The sequence below is a fragment of the Limanda limanda genome, chromosome 8 (genome assembly GCF_963576545.1).
Source record: "Limanda limanda chromosome 8, fLimLim1.1, whole genome shotgun sequence".
NCBI lineage: Eukaryota > Metazoa > Chordata > Actinopteri > Pleuronectiformes > Pleuronectidae > Limanda > Limanda limanda.
Window position 1 is genome coordinate 1,422,694 of NC_083643.1, and position 19,323 is coordinate 1,442,016.

Genomic DNA, 19,323 nt, shown 5'->3' on the forward strand with positions numbered 1-19,323 from the left:
CTCTCGTTCACTCCCTGCAGTGACTCATCTCCCACAGTTCACAGCTTGTTGTTCACTGGTTCTTACACTGACACGTCTGTGAAGGGAGGAGACACAGACATGTCCTGACTGGGAGGAGCTGGTTGTGAGTTCTTTACCTGTGTCATCACATCTCAAAGTGAATAGTTGAGCTGGGAACTGTCACATTCAGCTCACAGTAGCACAGGTTGTAAGATTCACTTTCTTCAAAGTTTCCAGAAAGGTTAACGAATCTTTTCAACGGAATAATAACCAACTTACAAAGGGCTTCACGAATTAAAAACACAATTAAAAATAAATTAAAACACACGTATGAAAGAGTCAAAGTATAAAAACACTACAGGTGACAGAAATGTAATCATGACATCACTTTAACAACTAGAATTAGATAAAATCGTGGTACGATAACAGCACGTTTGAAGTTTGGATTTAAAGGAAGCTTCTGACTCAGCCTTCTTTATTTCCTCAGGTTGTTTCAGAGACTCAGACTCTTGTTTCTAAATCTCTTTCCCCTTCAGTGTGAAGCTGAGCTGTCACAACAGCACATGCAGTCAGAGATGATACAGACTCACAGCAAAGTTAATGGAGTTCTGAAGAAGAACAACGACAAAGAGCAAAGGAACCATGTCAACAACTGTTCAGCTTCTATCAAAGAAATTGATAATCTGCTCAATCTGTTTCTATATAATACAAGTGACACCAAAGTTCTTTCTGTTCTGAAACAGTTGGATGAAGTTTGTCTGTGACGGAGCAAAGAATCGATCCCAGTCTCTAGGAACCTGATCCTGAGTGTTTCTACCGTTGACTGTTTTAACTCTGCAGAAATTACAAAACCTCTTCAAGCAGCAGAGTTTGTTTTGTGGGTTAAACCTCAGACAAATTTGGGGTCAATAAGTTTTGATCGAGTCCATCAGCTTTGAATGAGATCCTGGAATGAAGACAATAGAACAGACTGGATTTATTCTTTATTTCAACTTTCAGCTTCCTCATTCCATTTTTATTGCTTCATACATGTTTAAGATATTTCAATGTATAATCCCATGTATAATAAACACAAGTGATGAGAGCTGCAGAACAAACCCTCAGAAGGACTCGATCAGGACACTCTCCAATGGAACTGCTAGTTCAGATCAGGAAAATCAAAACAACAGAAACCTACGCAGCAGCAGATCAATATGCCCGTTCACTAAATCTGTAAATACAATGAGGACGAGAGGATTCACACTTTACAGAGATGAGCTGTTTGTTTCACCTCCATCTCACATGTGGAAAAGAAAAGAACAAATAATCAGCTCATTGGTGAGGATCAGGATCAACACAGGTTCTAAAACATCACACAACCTGATTTCTACATTGATTAAGAAAAAAGTTCTTTCAAACACATTCATCTCAGTGTAATTGTAGATTTCTGTCTTTACAAAGTGAGAACTAAATACGTCACCACGACGGACTTTGATCAACAAACATGGAGACATTAGAAGTTAAAGATTTACACACAGAATCTAAATCACTGCTTTTAATGACTCAAGTCTGTTTGAGTTAACAGAACTCAGCTGTGGCTCCATAACCAACCCTAACTCCAGCACAGAGAGGCTGAGTGAATGTGGTCTGGACTCTGTGGAGGAGAGTCATGGTGCCAGTGACGCTGTAGAAGGACAGAACACCTGCACTGTGATCCAGGTACACTCCTACTCTGGAGGACCAAGGACCTGACACTGGAGATTTGATGTTGTTGTAAGAAAAGTTATAACTGTTTACATCACAATATAATGACCAAGATTTATCATTTGATCCAAATCCACATTGACGTGAGCATCCTACTCTTCTGATATTCTTGTATGTGACTGCTACATCAACTCTTCCTCCTCTGCTCATCTTCACCTCCCAGTAACAACGTCCAGTCAGACTCTCTCTACTCAGGACCTGAGGCCAATTAGTGAATCTTTCTGGATGATCAGAATAATCCTGATCTTCACTCACACGTGTTACTTTTCTGTTTCCCTCAGATAATAACAGATCATTGTTTGCTGTGTTACGATTGAGTTTGATTTTCTGTGAATATTTTAAGAAGTCAACTCTGTTCTTCATCGCTGGTTGTGGAAGTAAAACATCCACTTGAGACGCAATCTGTAAAATCTTTGTCCCTGTCTCACTCAGAATGTCCTGTAGTCGACCTCTGACCTGTGACAGAGCTGCTCTCACGTCCTCAAAGTTCCTCAGAGGACGGATCCTGAAGCTGGATGAGTGTGTAGATCCACTGAGTGGTGACAGTGAGGGGTAGTTGTGTAGAAACTGGTTGTGATCCTCTGTGTCTGAGAGCTGCTTCAGTTCATGGTCTTTCCTCTTCAGCTCATTGATCTCCTGCTCCAGTCTCTCCTGAAGCTCTCTGACTCGACTTACTTCAGTTTCCTGCTGGGATCTGATCTGCTGCTTCACATCAGAGCTTCTTTTCTCGAGCAGACGGATCAGCTCAGTGAAGATCTCCTCACTGTCCTCCACTGCTTTATCAGCAGAGCCATTGAGGGCCTCCTCCTCCTGTTGAAGCAGCTTCACGTCTTTCTCTGTGTCCTGGACTCTCTGCTGGATTGTTTGTCTCCTCAGCCTGAGCTCTCTCTGCCTCTCAGTCCTTTCTGCTGCAGCTGACACTGTGTCGTGGTCTTTATGTTCATCCACAGAGCAGAGATAACAGATACACTGCTGATCAGTGCGGCAGAACATCTTCATCAACTCGTCGTGACGAGAGCAGATGTTCTCCTGGAGCTTCTCCGAGGGCTCCACCAGCTTGTGCTTCTTAAATGCAGCTGCCTGAAAATGAGGCTGGAGGTGTTTTTCACAATAAGAGGCCAAACAATTTAAACAGGACTTGAGAGCTTTCAGTTTTCTCCCAGTGCAGACATCACAGGCCACATCTTCAGGTCCAGCAGAGCAGTGATCAGCAGGAGCAGCTTGGATTCCAGTCTTCTTCAGCTCCTCCACTAAATCAGCTAACATGGTGTTTTTCACCAGACAGATCGGACAGCAGAATCTTTCTCTGTCCAGTTGATTTTCTTGCTGCTCCATTTCAGCTGCTGCCTGAGACTGTAGAAAAGTTTTACTTCCTCTGAACAGATACAGATCTCTGCTCCTCCCTCTCTCAATCACTCCCAGCAGTGACTCAGCTCCCACAGTTCACAGCTTGTTGTTCACTGGTTCTTACACTGACACGCCTGTGAAGGGAGGAGACACAGACATGTCCTGACTGGGAGGAGCTGGTTGTGAGTTCTTTACCTGTGTCATCACATCTCAAAGTGAATAGTTGAGCTGGGAACTGTCACATTCAGCTCACAGCAGCACAGGTTGTAAGATTCACTTTATTCAAAGTTTCCAGAAAGGTTAACGAATCTTTTCAACGGAATAATAACCAACTTACAAAGGGCTTCACAAATTAAAAACACAAGTAAAAATAAATTAAAACACACGTATGAAAAAGTCAAAGTATAAAAACACTACAGGTGACAGAAATGTAATCATGACAACACTTTAACAACTAGAATTAGATAAAATCGTGGTACGATAACACCACGTTTGAAGTTTGGATTTAAAGGAAGCTTCTGACTCAGCCTTCTTTATTTCCTCAGGTTGTTTCAGAGACTCAGACTCTTGTTTCTAAAGCTCTGTCCCCCTCAGTGTGAAGCTGAGCTGTCATAACAGCACAGGCAGCCAGAGATGATACAGACTCACAGCAAAGTTAATGGAGTTCTGAAGAAGAACAATGACAAAGAGCAAAGGAACCATGTCAACAACTGTTCAGCTTCAATCAAAGAAAATGATAATCTGCTCAATCTGTTTCTATATAATACAAGTGACACCAAAGTTCTTTCTGTTCTGAAACAGTTGGATGAAGTTTGTCTGTGACGGAGCAAAGAATCGATCCCAGTCGTCAGGAACCTGATCCTGAGTGTTTCTACCGTTTACTGTTTTAACTCTGCAGAAATTACAAAACCTCTTCAAGCAGCAGAGTTTGTTTTGTGGGTTAAACCTCAGACAAATTTGGGGTCAATAAGTTTTGATCAAGTCCAGCAGCTTTGAATGAGATCCTGGAATGAAGACAATAGAACAGACTGGATTTATTCTTTATTTCAACTTTCAGCTTCTTCACACCATTTTTATTTCTTTATAGATGTTCAAGAGATTTCAATGTATAATTACATGTATAAGAAACACGTGATGAGAGCTGCAGAACAAACCCTCAGAAGGACTAGATCAGAACACTCTCCAATGGAACTGCTAGTTCAGAGCAGGAAAATTAAAACAGAAACCGACACAGCAGCAGATCAATATGTCAGCTGATCTCTGTGCGGAGCAGAAACGTCACCACGACGAACTTTGATCAACAAACATGGAGACAAAAGAGGTTAAAGATTTACACACAGAATCTAAATCACTGCTTTTAATGACTCAAGGCTATATCAGTGTACGGAACACAGCTGTGGCTCCATAATAAACATTAACTCCAGCATAGAGAGGCTGAGTGAATGTGGTCTGGACTCTGTGGAGGAGAGTCATGGTGTCAGAGACTCTGTAGAAGGACAGAACACCTGCACTGTGATCCAGGTACACTCCTACTCTGGAGGACCGAGGACCTGACACTGGAGTCATGTTGCAGTTGTAATAAAAGTTATAACTGTTTACAACACAAGATAATGACCAAGACTTATCATTGCATCCAAATAAACATTCAAGTGAGTTTCCTGCTCTTCTAATATTCTTGTATACGACTGCTACGTCAACTTCTCCTCCTCTGCTCATCTTCACCTCCCAGTAACAACGTCCAGTCAGACTCTCTCTACTCAGGACCTGCCACCAATCAGTGAATCTGTCTGGGTGATCAGAACAAGACTGATCTTCACTAATCCATGTTACTTTTCTGTTTCCCTCAGATAATAACAGCTGTCTGTTTGCTGTGTTTGGATCCAGTGTGATTTCCTGTGAATACTTTAAGAAGTCAGCTCTGGTCTCTGGCTCTGGTTGTCCTAGTAAAACATCCACTTGAGACACAATCTGTAAAATCTTTGTCCCTGTCTCACTCAGAATGTCCTGTAGTCGACCTCTGACCTGTGACACAGCTGCTGTCACGTCCTCAAAGTTCCTCAGAGGACGGATGCTGATGCTGGATGAGTGTGTAGATTCACTGAGTGGTGACAGTGAGGGGTAGTTGTGTAGAAGCTGGTTGTGATCCTCTGTGTCTGAGAGCTGCTTCAGTTCATAGTCTTTCCTCTTCAGCTCAGTGATCTCCTGCTCCAGTCTCTCCTGAAGCTCTCTGACTCGACTCACTTCAGTTTCCTGCTGGGATCTGATCTGCTGCTCCAGTCTCTCCTGAAGCTCTCTCACTCGACTCACTTCAGTTTCCTGCTGGGATCTGATGTGCTGCTCCACATCAGAGCTTCTTTTCTCCAGCAGACGGATCAGCTCCGTGAAGATCTCCTCACTGTCCTCCACTGCTTTATCAGCAGAGCCATTGACGGCCTCCTCCTCCTGTTGAAGCAGCTTCACGTCTTTCTCTGTGTCCTGGACTCTCTGCTGGATTGTTTGTCTCCTCAGCCCGAGCTCTCTCTGCCTCTCAGTCCTTTCTGCTGCAGCTGAAACTGTGTCGTGGTCTTTATGATCCTCCACAGAGCAGAGATAACAGATACACTGCTGATCAGTGCCGCAGAACATCTTCATCACCTCATCGTGACGAGAGCAGATGTTCTCCTGGAGCTTCTCCGAGGGCTCCACCAGCTTGTGCTTCTTCAATGGAGCTGGCTGAAGATGAGGCTGGAGGTGAGATTTCCGTTTACTACCAGTGCAGACATCACAGGCCACATCTTCAGGTCCAGTATAGCAGTGATCAGCAGGAGCAGCTTGGAGTCCATTCTTCTTCAGCTCCTCCAGTGAAAAAGCTAACATGGTGTTTTTCACCAGGACAGGCCTCGGTGTGAAGGTTTGTCTACACTGAGGACAGCTGTAGCTTCCTCTCTCCTCCTCTTTGTCCCAGTGGGTGTTAATACAGCTCTTACAGTAGCTGTGTCCACAGACTGTAGTCACCGGATCCTTCAGTAGATCCACACAGATCAAACAGCAGAACCTTTCTCTGTCCAGTTGATTTTCTTGCTGCTCCATTTCAGCTGCTGCCAGAGACTGTAGAACAGATTAACTTCCTCTGAACAGATCTCTGCTCCTTCTGCTCTTGTTCACGTCCTCTTTTTACCACGTTTTAACACACTATTAAAAAGAGCAGCAATATTGTCTAATATGCCACACTGTTAAAAGGCAGCTGCCTTTGTTGACACACTGTTAAAAGGCAGCTGCCTTTGTTGCCACACTGTCTTAAGGCAGCTAGCTGCTCTTTTTGGTGAACAAAGGCAATTTTGGCTGTTTACAGTCAAATGCGAACTTCACAGTTAACGGCTGTAGGGACGTTTGAAGACGTTCACAGGTGCAAAAATTTGTTAACAAACCTCGACTGAAGTTTGTGGAGCTGTGACTGACTGACTGTCTGTTTTCAGCTTCACCTGGAGACTCAAAGGCTTCCAGATCAGAACAGGATCTCTGCTGTCCTGTCTGGCAAGATATCTTCAGAGATCCTGTTCTTCTGTCATGTAGCCACAGCTTCTGTAAAATTGTATGGAGCGCTGGTGGAAAGACAAAAAAGGGAAATTGTGTCCATTTTGTGAGAGAAGATCTTATAAAGCGTAATCCACCTTGTAACCTGGTGTTAAAGAACCTGTGTGAGACCTTCTAACAGGAGAGAGATCAAAGCTCTTCACATGCTCTCTGCAGTCTGCACTCAGAGAAATTCAGACTCTTCTGTCTGGACCATCAGCAGCCAGTGTGTGTCATCTGCAGAGATTCAGAAAAACACACCGACCACAGATTCAGACCCATCGATGAAGCTGCACAACAACACAAGAAGCAGCTTCAGGAAACTCTGGAGCCCTTGAAGGAGAAGTTACAGAGTTTTGAACGTGTTAAAGTAAATGGTAAATGGATTTGGATTTATATTGCGCTTTTCTAGTCTGATGATGACCACTCAAAGCGCTTTACAGTACAGTTTCACATTCACCCATTCACACACACATTCATACAGTGCATCTACTTGCAGCACTTTGTTATTCTATGGGGGGCAATTCAGGGTTCAGCATCTTGCCCAAGGACACTTCAGCATGCAGATGGTTCAGACTGGGGATCGAACCGCCGACCTTCAGGTTGGAGGACGACCACTCTACCCCTCAGCCACAGCCGCCCAAGTAGAGTTTGAACAAACAGCAAAACACATTAAGGTCCAGGCCGGACTCACTGAGACGCAGATCAAGGAGCAGTTTAAAAAGCTTCATCGGTTTCTGGAGGAGGAAGAGGAGGCCAGGATGGCTGCACTGAGGGAGGAAGAGGAGCAGAAGAGTCGGATGATGAAGGAGAAGATTGAGGATCTGAGCAGTGACATAACGGCTCTTTCGGTCACAATCAGAACCACAGAGGACGAGCTGAGAGCTGATGACGTCTCATTCCTGCTCAACTACAAGGCTGCAGTGGAACGAGTCCAACAGTGCCCCCTGCTGGATGATCCACAGCTGGCCTCAGGAGCACTGATAGATGAGGCCAAACATCTGGGCAACCTGAGCTTCAACATCTGGAACAAGATGAAGGACGTGGTCTCTTACAGTCCTGTGGTTCTGGACCCAAACTCTGCTCATCCACAACTCGTCCTGTCTGAAGATCTGACCAGTTTGAGACGAGGAGAGAGACAGAAGCTTCCTGACAATCCAGAGAAGTTTGATCATTACCTCTCAGTCCTGGGATCTGAGGGTTTTAACTCAGGGACTCACAGCTGGGATGTCCTGGTTCGAGACAGTGCACACGGTTCCTGGGTGTAAGAGTCTGAACAGAGGAAGGGAGACAAACAGTCTAGACTAGAGCATGGAGAATAGTGTTACGTGGGGGTAAATACTCAGCACTGTCACCATCAGGATCATCTGTTCTCTCTGTGCAGAAGATCCAGAGGATCAGAGTGAAACTGGACTGGAACAGAGGAGAACTGTCGTTCTCTGATCCTGATTCTAACAAACACATTCACACCTTGACACACTTTCACTCAGAAGATGTTTCCATACTTTAGCACTAGAGGTCACATGAAGCTGTTACCTGTGAATGTCTCTGTGACGCTGGATCAGAGCCGTTAGCGATAAAGATTTTATTCATCATGTTTATTTCTTAAAGAGAAATCTGCTACATTTTCATGGAAAATGTTCAGACATGATTCAGGTTTAATAACATTAAGTCTGTTCACGTATATGAACATTTGTCTGTTTGATGTGATAAAGCCAAAATTATTCTGTCTGTAAAAGTGCTCATTCAACAGCAGCCTAGTGAATGATGTGATTTTATTATTGTGATAAAAAATATAAAAACTAGAAACAGATACTTTGATGTCACACTGTTTAAAGGCAGCTGCCTCTGTTGTAAACGTATCTGAGGGTTCGTTCTGCAGCTCTCACCACACATGTTTCTTATACATGTATAAAGCAATACTAATATCAAATGTGTTTATTATAATACCTTCATATAATCCAACAAATAAAGCATCTACGTGGGTCTTGCCACACAACAAACCCAATATGTACATATATATAAGTAATAAGTTGACAGGTGAGATCAATTGAAATAAATGATGGTTTAATATAAGAAGTACTTTATTAAATGTTTAGAGTTTCCAACCTGATACCTCAGAAAATATATTAAGACAATTTAACTTCATATCGATTTTTCATCCTCAGCAAAGCGTTCAAACGGAATTGGCAGTAGGCGGCAGTGTTGCGCCTGAGCTTGATTGAAGAAGTGAACAAGAGGCGAAGAAGATGAAGGATATTTCCGGTCACATGACAGCTCCTCAGACCAGGAAGTGCAGTGTTCGATGTTGCATTTGAAAACAAGTGGAAGAGAAGCTGAACGTTCCCTTAGCTGCGGTCGCCTGGAAGCATCTTCAACATGGAGGGTAGGGGACGCTACTTCCGCTTTCACCTGCTCTGTGACTGGGTGTGGAGTTAGCATTAGCCTGTTAGCTTGGTGGCTGGGGGGGAGAGCTAGCTAACTAGCTAGCTTAGCTGTCAGACCTGTTGTGATTGTGAACGAGGGCTCAGCTCAGGACTGAAAGATCCAGAAACACAGAGAAACCATCGATCTCACATTAAAGGTCATTATCCTGCTCGTCACATTTCAGTCACCTGGACTAGAAACCATTTAATTAGCTGTAAAAGTGAAAATTTTGGCTAATATCTTCCATCATTGTCACAGAAAGAATTCTGAATAGTTTCTGTTTGTTTTGGTTTGTATCTCACAGCATTTCTCCTTCTTTATGTGTTAAAACTTCAGTTACTTCTTTGTCAGGGTTTTGTGATTCAATTGATACATATACAATTAATAAGCACATTTATTAATATATTTATTTTAAGGTTTATTTCTTTCATCGACGCAACAAAACAGTTTGAAAGCAAACACAAACTCTCAAATGTTGATTTAAAAAGGAGCACAAAGAAGAAGAATCTTAACATATTAATTAACAAATATGTTCATCACCTGAGGCATCAGGTTCACATGTCGTCCGTCCGTCTGTTCATCTTATTCTCGTGAACTTCTCATCTCAGGAACAACTTGAGGGTATTTCTTCATATCGGATGAACTAACTCTCTCTCTCTCTCTCTCTCTCTCCACAGACACACTCTTCCAGCTCAGAGTATGTATCTGTGAAAAGGTTTAAAAATATCAGCTTGATATAACTTGTGCCGGTGATTTTTTTTTTCCACATTGGATTTTGCGTCAGTCTTTTCCTCTTTGTTCACTTCAGTTCACTACGAAGCAGCTTGAGAGACTGGCCAAGAAGGCTGAGAAGGATTCTGAAAAGGAGCAGGCCAAGGTCAAGAAGGTGAGCTAGCTGGGACAAGTTTGTATAATGTAAAAGATTCAAAGTTTATCTGTTCTGTCTCTCTTCCATGTCCCTGTGCTGTTGCTGCATGTCATAGAGTAGTGGTGGGGGAAAAAATCAATTCTGTTCAGTATCGCGATATTTTGCGCCAGCGATACTATCAATACTGTAGCACAAAGTATTGCAATTTTTTTTTTTTTTTTTTTTAAATACTTTATTTACAATTATATATGTCACAGCCCCTGGCTGGCAAAGCATGACAAGGAGTTTCAGAGTATTAAAGATACCTAGTGTGTCTGTGGAAAGGATGTTCTCCACTGCAGGAGATATAGTAACGGCCCAGAGGAACTTTAACATCTGAGCATGTTGACCAACTCCTTTTTCTGAACAAAAATGCCAATATTCCCAAATGAATTTAACATTTTGGGTCATGACCTTGCAGCCAACTGGACTGGACTCTAGTAGTACACATTTGTTTATTTTTCTCAATTTGATTGAAGCTCTAGGTTACTCTTATTTATATGATTATTCTCAGGTTTCTGTTACTCTATTATGTCTGCTTGATGTTACTGTATTGTATTTAAATAATTGTAAATTATGTGCTGGGAGCTCAGTGTTCATGTGAGAGGTCTCCTATTCAGAAAATAATTACAAAGGTCCTGTGTCCTGAATGTTCAAGGACAAAGTTTTTGCACTTCAGTTAATGTGTAGAATGTTGTTCACAGTATTTAATGTGACATTTGAAGTGAGTTGAGCAGTCTTATTTTACTCATTTTTTGTAATGCCTTTGAATAATATGGGGGACATGAATCGCAATATATCGCAGAATCGAATCGCAATACTTGCAGTATCACAATATATCGCAGAATCGAAATACTATTGAATCGTGGCCCAAATATCGCAATACTATTGAATCGTCACATTTTTGCCAATTCCCACCCCTATCATAGAGCTCTCTCTCTCTCTTCCTGTATCACTACTCTGACCTGAGAACAGAGCGTAAGTCACAGTCGGAGCGGTTTTACTGTTCGATTGAGACGAAGTGTTGACAAAGAGAAAAGCAGCAGTGGGAGAAAGTGACTCATTTTGCCGCAGTTGTCTCAGGTTGTTTTTTAAAGTCGTCTAACCAGAAGCACTTTTCCTGTAACTAGACCTGTTACTGATCTAAGTTTAAGCTCAACTGAACAATGGTCAACATCCAGATTGTTATCGTCTACTCATCTTCCTGTCATCTTCAGTTCTTTCTTCTTTACCTGAGTGAATTGAATAACCTGCGTATATATTTTCAGCAGTTGGCCGGGAGACGCTGATGTAGATATCTTGTTGTAGATGTTTGGTGTTTTATTCCCCTCGATGTGCTTTAAGAGTCAAACTGCGCTGTGTCTCGAAAGTCTTTCAAAGCTCAAGGGGGTGGAGTCTGCTGTTACAGAGTTTGGTCTTAAATTTAACTTCAAGTGATGTTAAAAAGCTCCTGAAATGTCTTAAATGTAACTTGGAGACACTGATAGTAGCAAAGCCTGTTAAACAGATACGTCAAAATACTTCTTAATACGAAAGACAGTAAATTAAATAAATAAAGAATACAGTGAGGTAAAAACTTTTTTTACTTTTTCAAAAGTTTAAAAACCTCAGTGAAAATGTTATTGTTGACATTTTGCAAATGTGAGTGATTTAACGGCTCAAAATAAAAAATGGATTTAACTTAAAATACTATAATAATTTTTACAATGCTTTTATTTCTAATGATTATTACTTTTTTGTATTTCAATTATCATATCACTTACAGTAAAACTTGTGGAGATATACATTTTTTCCAGTATTGATGCTCCCTTGTAATCTGATTACACTGCACTGGTCAAATGGAGCAGCAGTATATCGTGTTCAGTCAGCAGGGGGCGGTACAGCTTCAGTAACAGAGCCCTGTAGTCGTGTGTTGTTGACGTGTCAGGTTCGTTAAAGGCTGATTGTTCTTCCAGGTAAATAGTTTTCTCCTGATAATCATCAATGATGTTTGAAGTCTGAAGCTTTCTTTGGTTCGCTGGTCGCTGAGATGTTGGTTTTCTTTACATTTTAAATACCGTAATAATTTACATAGACAGTAAGAAAAGATGAATAACACGTCACCACCACGACGTCTGTTTTTATATAATCAAATAACTAATTAAAACCAAACTGATCAGATGATGATCACTTGAACAAGCATCATTGTGACGTGAAGAAGAAGAAGTACATGAAGTGACAGAAACCCTCTTTGACAAACATTTATTTAACATCTATTTTTTAGTTTCGTCCATGTTCCATATGCTAACATGATGGAGGCAGGGTTTATGACCTATCACACAGCCAGCCACCAGAGGGCGATACATGTCCATCTTTATTTACGGTCTGTGGTAACACTAAAGATTAAGAGATGGCGTTTTTGTGTCAGTCTTAATCTAAATGTATATGAGAACGTGCACCAGGGAGATTCATCTACATGAAATATACACAAGGTGAACTGCAGACTCGTCCAGCGCCGTTTTTTTTCTTATTGTTTATTGACAGCTCACAACTAAAAGTAATAGCATCAGAGTTAGCTAGTAGCTCATTTGCAGCAGCTGTACAATGTCCATCAGAGCGAGGTATGAATAAAACCAGTCATTGTCTCCATCAACAGGCTCTGCAGCAGAAGAACGTGGAATGTGCCCGAGTTTATGCAGAGAACGCCATCCGGAAAAAGAATGAAGGTCTTAACTGGCTGCGCATGGCGTCACGAGTCGACGCTGTGTCCTCTAAAGTCCAGACTGCTGTCACCATGAAGGGAGTAAGTTACTGGGTGCAGTTTATATATCTGATGTCCATTCAAAATGTAGGATGGCGTAGTATCTTAGGTCATAATGCCACATCACATTATTCCTGCTGGTTTAAGGCGAGTACATTTTAAAGGCTTCTCATTTTTTCCAGGTGACCAAAAGCATGGGCCAGGTGACCAAGGCTCTGGACAAAGCTCTGAGCTCCATGGACCTGCAGAAGGTCTCTGCCATTATGGACAAGTTTGAAACTCAAGTACAGAACCTGGACGTCCACACCTCGGTGAGTTGCTGCTGACAAAGCACAGGGTCCCAGACCGTTCGGTGTATGTTCAGTGAAGGTCCGACAGCAGCTAATGTTTGGATATTTGTTTCACGGAAGTCTTTAAAGTTGAAGTCTTTAAAAATCAAAGCCAGTTCTATGCTCTATTGTGAGTTGTCTCTCCTCTTCTCACACCAGGTGATGGAGGACTCCATGAGCTCGGCCATGACGCTGACCACACCTCAGGAGCAGGTGGACGACCTGATCCACCAGATCGCAGAGGAGAGCGGCCTGGAGGTGATGGACCAGCTCAACCAGCTGCCGGCAGGAGCCACCTCTGTGGGCGCTCCGAGCACAGCCAGCCAAGAGAAGGAGGACCAGCTGTCTCGAAGGTAGAGACCAGAACGTGTCATGAAGCAACACGTCCGACTCATGTTCCTTTAACACGACACGTTCGCCTGGTGAAGCTCGTCCACTGCTGCAGGACAACACGTCACACACACACTGCACATTCACTGTAGGGTCAGAGCACGAGGAAGGAAATTAGATTTCACACTGATATATACACACACACACACACACACACACACACACACACACACACACACACACACACACACAGTTCGCCTGTTGTTGCAAAGTCATGAGTGATGAAGAAACACAGACGATGTTAAAGTTGAAAAGAGAAGGAAGACTAGTCAAGGTTCCTGATAGGGCTGAACGATTTGGTAAAATAATCTAATTGCGATTTTTTTTCCCCCCCAATATTGCGATTGCGATTTAATATGCGATTTTTTTCATTTGATCGTCTTTTTTTCCCCCAACAAAACGTAATGAATGACTTAAATATGACCAACACAATATTAGATACATTTAGTGTAAACTATTCTTTAAGGCTGGGCAAGTTTACTCGTTTCAATCGAGTTAACTCAAGTGATGAGTTAACTCGATTAATTATTTTATCTCGCATTAACTCAGGTTTGATTATTTCTTGTTTTATTGTCAGGCTTTTATTTTGTGATAGTCTGTTGCTGACTGCTGCAGAACAGAAAAAAAGAAAATAATTGGCGGATAAACAATCGAGTTAACTCATCACTTGAGTTAACTCGATTAAAACGAGTTAACTTGCCCAGCCCTACTATTCTTTAAAATTATAGGTGTCTTACTGCTTCCAAGTCAGTAACATTTCACACAACTAAAAACATAGAATTTGTCTCTGCTATACTTTGAAAATATTTTGTAAAATAAAGTAAATATCGCAAATGCAATTAATCGTTCAGCCCCAGTTCCTGAACAAAAAAACCCTTGAAAGACTTTGGAAATATATATCTATAGATCTTGGAACCTGGAGTAAAAACCTGCTGCTCAGACTCACCAGTTTATTCAAAGTTTAAATCAGTTTTGGTTCCTTCAGTCGTCTCAGCTGCAGCAGAACGTTGGTTCAGACGTTTCTTCAGAGTTCATTCGATTTGAACCAACGTTGACACTGCGTCTCCTTGCACCTTAAATGTTACACATGACAAGTGTGAAGCTCCAACATGAATATGAATGAAACGTCATCAGTGAACTGCACATTTAACACCAGTGTCTCCAAACAGTTCAACTCTTTCCTCTTTTTCCCTCTTTCCAGACTCGCTGCTCTACGGAACTGAAGGCTGTGAGGAGGCAGATGACAGGAGCTGTGTGTGTGTGTGTGTGTGTGTCTGTGTGTGTGTGTGTTTGTGTGTGTGTGTGTGCGTTTCAATCGAACTGTTCCTATCGGCAGGACTTAATGAGGCTATTGATTCCCACTCTCCTGCTTTATAAATACACACAAACACACACACACACACCCCCTGAGAGGCATGAATCTCTCTCTCTCTGGTTCACCTTCCCATTTTCGATCCATTTCTATTTCCCCCCCCCCCCCCCCCGGATGTCTGCTTTGTACAAGAAGAAAAACATTTTACAGACTGTACAATGAAAATACAGAGTTTTAATGGGCACTTACAGTCGTTATAACAGAGTAGACAGTCGACTTCCTGTTTACACCACATGACCAGTGTGCGTGTGTTAGGCTCCGCCCAAACTACATCCTGTTTGTGGACAGACATTATTTCTGATTCTGAACAAATCATCTGGACGGAGATCGATTCATTTTACAAACACCGTTTTACAAATGAAAATGATTTCGTGTGGACGGGTGTGTTCACGTTTTTTAAAAAGCATTTTTTGATCCATTTATCAGAAATGGTTTAATAGTTGATTCTTTTCAGAGGAACAAGTCTCTTAAATGAATTGGGGGGGGGGGGCGTGTCAGTTTTTGCACTTACTGTTCTTTGTTGATTTGTTGTTCTTTGTTCTTGGTGACACTACAGAACCTTGTCCCCTCGTCAGACGCCATCAGCAGCCTCTACCTGACCTCACTGTTAAACACAGTGACTCCTCCCACTTGTTGTTTCTCTGTGTCGAGCTTTGATTCAGACTTTTTGCTTTGAGGCCTTATTTGGGATGCAGGTGCTTTGGTAGGTGCTTCCCTCACCAGTGCCTGACAGGAGTTCACAGGCCGGCTGTAACTCAGTGCAGTGGAGTTGCCTGGTCTCTCTCATAGAAACTTGGTATTTGATTTAACTCTTGCCCCCCCCCCATCCCAACGGACACATCGGAACCTCATTCAGATATTTTTAGAAGCGTCTCCGGCTGAAAATAACCTGATCACCTGTCTCCGTCTCATCCTGGACGGTTTCAGGAGGACAACACGTCCACTCAGAGCTGTGATGCACCAGCTGGATTATTTACATTTTTGATATATTGCTTTTTTTTTCCTGATTTTCCTTGTAAATCATACATTTGTTTGAAAGTTTCATTTGCGGTGTTTTGGGTAAATTCAGGAGATGTGGACAGAGAAGAATAAAATGTAGAATGTCATCAGAACATGTTTGAATTTATCTGAAGACTGGTTCCATTTGTCTTTTGTTATTTTCAGGTTAAAGCTCTGCTCACTGTGGACAGAGCAGCTTCTCTTCCTCTGGGTCCGGTTTCTGTTTTCTCCATTTTAACACTAGGAAGCTTAATTTGTACTCAGAGTTCAACAGATGTTACAGCATGTTGGTTTTGTATATATCTAAATGTATCTTAAATATATAAATAAAATCTTGCCCTCTGATGCCGTCTTTCCTTTAACTTTCAATACTCAGATAAATACTCAAAATGGCAAATAAAACCAGAAAAAGGTTTCATTACTCAGCAGTACAGCCGTCATAATGATGGATTTAATTAAAAGGTCATTGTATAAATGTATAAATGTATAAATAATGCTTCTACTGTAAATTAAAAAAAATTTGTATCAAATTACACCTTGATCATACCAAAATAATAATGAAAGAAATAATGAAATACAGATCTGTGGCATAGTTGTGGAGACGTGATAGTCATAGATACTATTATGATTCACAAAATGATGTAAAAAACACTGGAGTGATTTAAACTATTATCCTACAACTATTAACACAATATACATTTTATTATATTATATTAGGATATTGCGACAGGCCCTTGAGCAGCTGGAGATCACAAACTGCAGACTTCCTGTTTGTGACCAACTCTCATGTTGGTTTTGTATATATCTACATGTATCTTAAATATATACATAAAATCTTGCCCTCTGATGCCGTCTTTCCTTTAACTTTCAATACTCAGATAAATACTCAAAATGGCAAATAAAACCAGAAAAAACGTTTCATTACTCAGCAGTACAGCCGTCATAATGATGGATTTTAAATAAATGATCATTGTATGAAGTTGTGAAAAAATTATGAACAATAATAATGATGCTTCTATAGTAAATTTTATTTAAAATTTGTTTTATCTATTAAATTACGCCTAGATTATCCCAAAAATAATAATGAAAGAAATAATGAAATACAGATCTGTGTCATAGTTGTGGAGACGTGATAGTCATAGATACTATTATGATTCACAGAATGAAACACGAGTGATTTAAACTATTATCCTACAACTATTAACACAATATACATTTTATTATATTATATTAGGATATTGCGACAGGCCCTTGAGCAGCTGGAGATCACAAACCGCAGACTTCCTGTTTGTTGATTAGTCAACATGGCTTCTCATGATCTGCTACACAACACAAGGCTGCTCATGATCACTGCTCTGAGAGGGTTCATGAGTATTCAGACACACACACACACACACACACACACACACACACACACACACACACACACACACACACACACACACACACACACAGTATACTTCTATCATAGAGAGGACACTCTCTCGAAGCCTTTACTCTAACACGAGCCTGATTCCAAACCTAAAACCAAGTCTTAGAACGAGAGGGTCAACCACAGTCTGTTGATAACCATTGTAGATTTTATTTGATGATTTATTACATTTCTAACATAAGTAAACATTTTCCTATTGTTTCTGCAATCCCAGCCTGACACCGAGGAGCGAGACACAAACCTCTCACAGTATTGTCACACTTTAATGCTCAGAGCTCGGTACACAAGACGAAGGTTGGTGTGTTATATTTCCCCCCCGATGGCTCCTTCCTCAATCACAGGGGAATTAACATGATAACATTGTGCCTGATCAAATGTTTCATTTCCCTTCCAGGAGTTTATGTCTCAATCTCTAGAGTTTCAAGTCTTTTTCAAACAGTTGATGTTCCTTCGGTAAAGTATGATCATCTGGAGTCAAACAGACCATTTAGCACCGGATGTGTGGGGGGGATGGAAACCACAGCAGCTCACAAACCGAAGGCTGACGTCACAGTGGGCGGATACAGGAGAACCCACAATGTTCTCACTCTGCTAGGCCCACACTCAGTACACACAAACATACTTTCACACACAGAGATGAATCCCTTATGCAGATCCTCCTCTCTCGAGCTGTTTGTGAAAGATAAGTCCTGAGGTATCTTTTCATACTGAGGATTAATAATTACAGAACTCAGGACACGTGAGCCGGGCAGGAAATGTTTATAACTGAGGTCCCAGAAGGAGCCGGTGTGAAAGCCACAGCAGGTTCTCTGGTTCTCCACCGAGGATCCTCCCACCTTCTCGTCTCACTGCTCTGACTGAGCCATGGTGACAGAAGGAGGACGCACAACTCAGGATAACACAACGGCTGATGAATAAGCTTTTCCCAGCTTGTCTGACTTCCACACAACGAGCAGTGACAGTTAATATGCAAGACAGGCCCGGCCTGGGTGGAGCTTCCACAGGAGGGTTCTGACCCAGTGACCTCACTGACCCTCCACAGGAAGCCTGGAGCTCCAGATGAAAACGGCTTTTAAATATTTCAGTGACTCCCAGCAGCAGCTATAAAAAGCTGTTGGCTGACGGGAGGGAGTTCCCCTGCTCCGTCTGCTGCTGGGGTTCGACAAATAAGCAATAACCGACTTGGCTGCGGAGCGGTAACTGGACTCTGCTCAGTGGAGAGCGACTGTGTTGATTTCTAATCCACAAGCGTAATGGATCAGTCACCAGTCACCACGGCGATCAATGGTCAGGAAGCAGCCGAGTGGGAAACAGACAAGGAGGAGGAGGAGGAGGAGGAGGAGGAGGAGGAGGAGGAGGAGGAGGAGGAGGAGGAGGAGGAGGAGGAGGAGGAGGAGGAGGAGGAGGATGGGGTGAACGTGAGAGAAGAGCAGGATTAGAAAAGAATAGAATAATATACCAGACTTATCAGAAATATAAACACTTGTGTAGTTTTACATGTTCATTTATTTCCCTCCAGCTGGGGGCGGGGTTTATGACTCTGACTCTCAGCTGGTTTGTGACCTGGACAATCATATCCTATCTTATCAAGTGGTATCATTATGTATCGCATCATATTGCACCATATGTTTTATATATATATTTAAATAATCAGGCAAATCCCCCCTTCCCCACCCCCCCCTTTATAACGGTGTTTCCCCTCCCATGGGACCGCCCCTGCTGATTGGCTGAGCACAGTCGACCGCCTCATCTGGATTAATGTGGAGGATCCGTCAAGTCAGCTACATTTAACCAGAGAGAGGGAGAGGAAGTAGTAAGATTCTCCTTTACAAAATAAATGCATGCAGGCCTCCTGGAGATTCTGATACGTGATGCATGAGCAACGATAACAATAATATCGTGTTACAGCGATTTTGCAATATTCGATATATTATAAGATAATCGTGTATCATGATATCTGATTAATTGAAGAGTAGAAAAAGACCCAAGTTCCTCTTTAGTCTTTATCAAACACAATGTAACTTGTCAATGTCCACATATTACATAATTCTAATGATAAACAAACTGTCCAAACAAGCCATATTT

At 41.9% G+C, this 19,323-nt stretch overlaps 2 protein-coding genes across 2 annotated transcripts; one reads left to right on the forward strand and one right to left on the reverse strand.

Annotated features, from left to right (window-relative positions):
• Positions 1-978: 978 nt before the first annotated feature.
• On the reverse strand, positions 979-6,144 carry LOC133009004 (E3 ubiquitin/ISG15 ligase TRIM25-like; the record flags this gene model as incomplete). The annotated part of the gene is made up of 3 exons (XM_061076403.1): positions 979-3,060; positions 4,483-5,370; positions 5,434-6,144. Coding segments are annotated over 3 exons (3,102 nt in total), but the record flags the coding sequence as incomplete, so codon positions are not given.
• A 2,751-nt stretch (positions 6,145-8,895) lies between these two features.
• On the forward strand, positions 8,896-14,664 carry chmp1a (charged multivesicular body protein 1A). The gene is made up of 7 exons (XM_061077349.1): positions 8,896-9,028; positions 9,747-9,766; positions 9,878-9,955; positions 12,612-12,758; positions 12,899-13,027; positions 13,205-13,398; positions 14,637-14,664. Exons 1-7 carry the CDS (start codon positions 9,022-9,024, stop codon positions 14,656-14,658), a joined length of 597 nt encoding a protein of 198 aa, XP_060933332.1. The 5' UTR covers positions 8,896-9,021; the 3' UTR covers positions 14,659-14,664.
• The last annotated feature ends 4,659 nt before the right edge of the window (positions 14,665-19,323 follow it).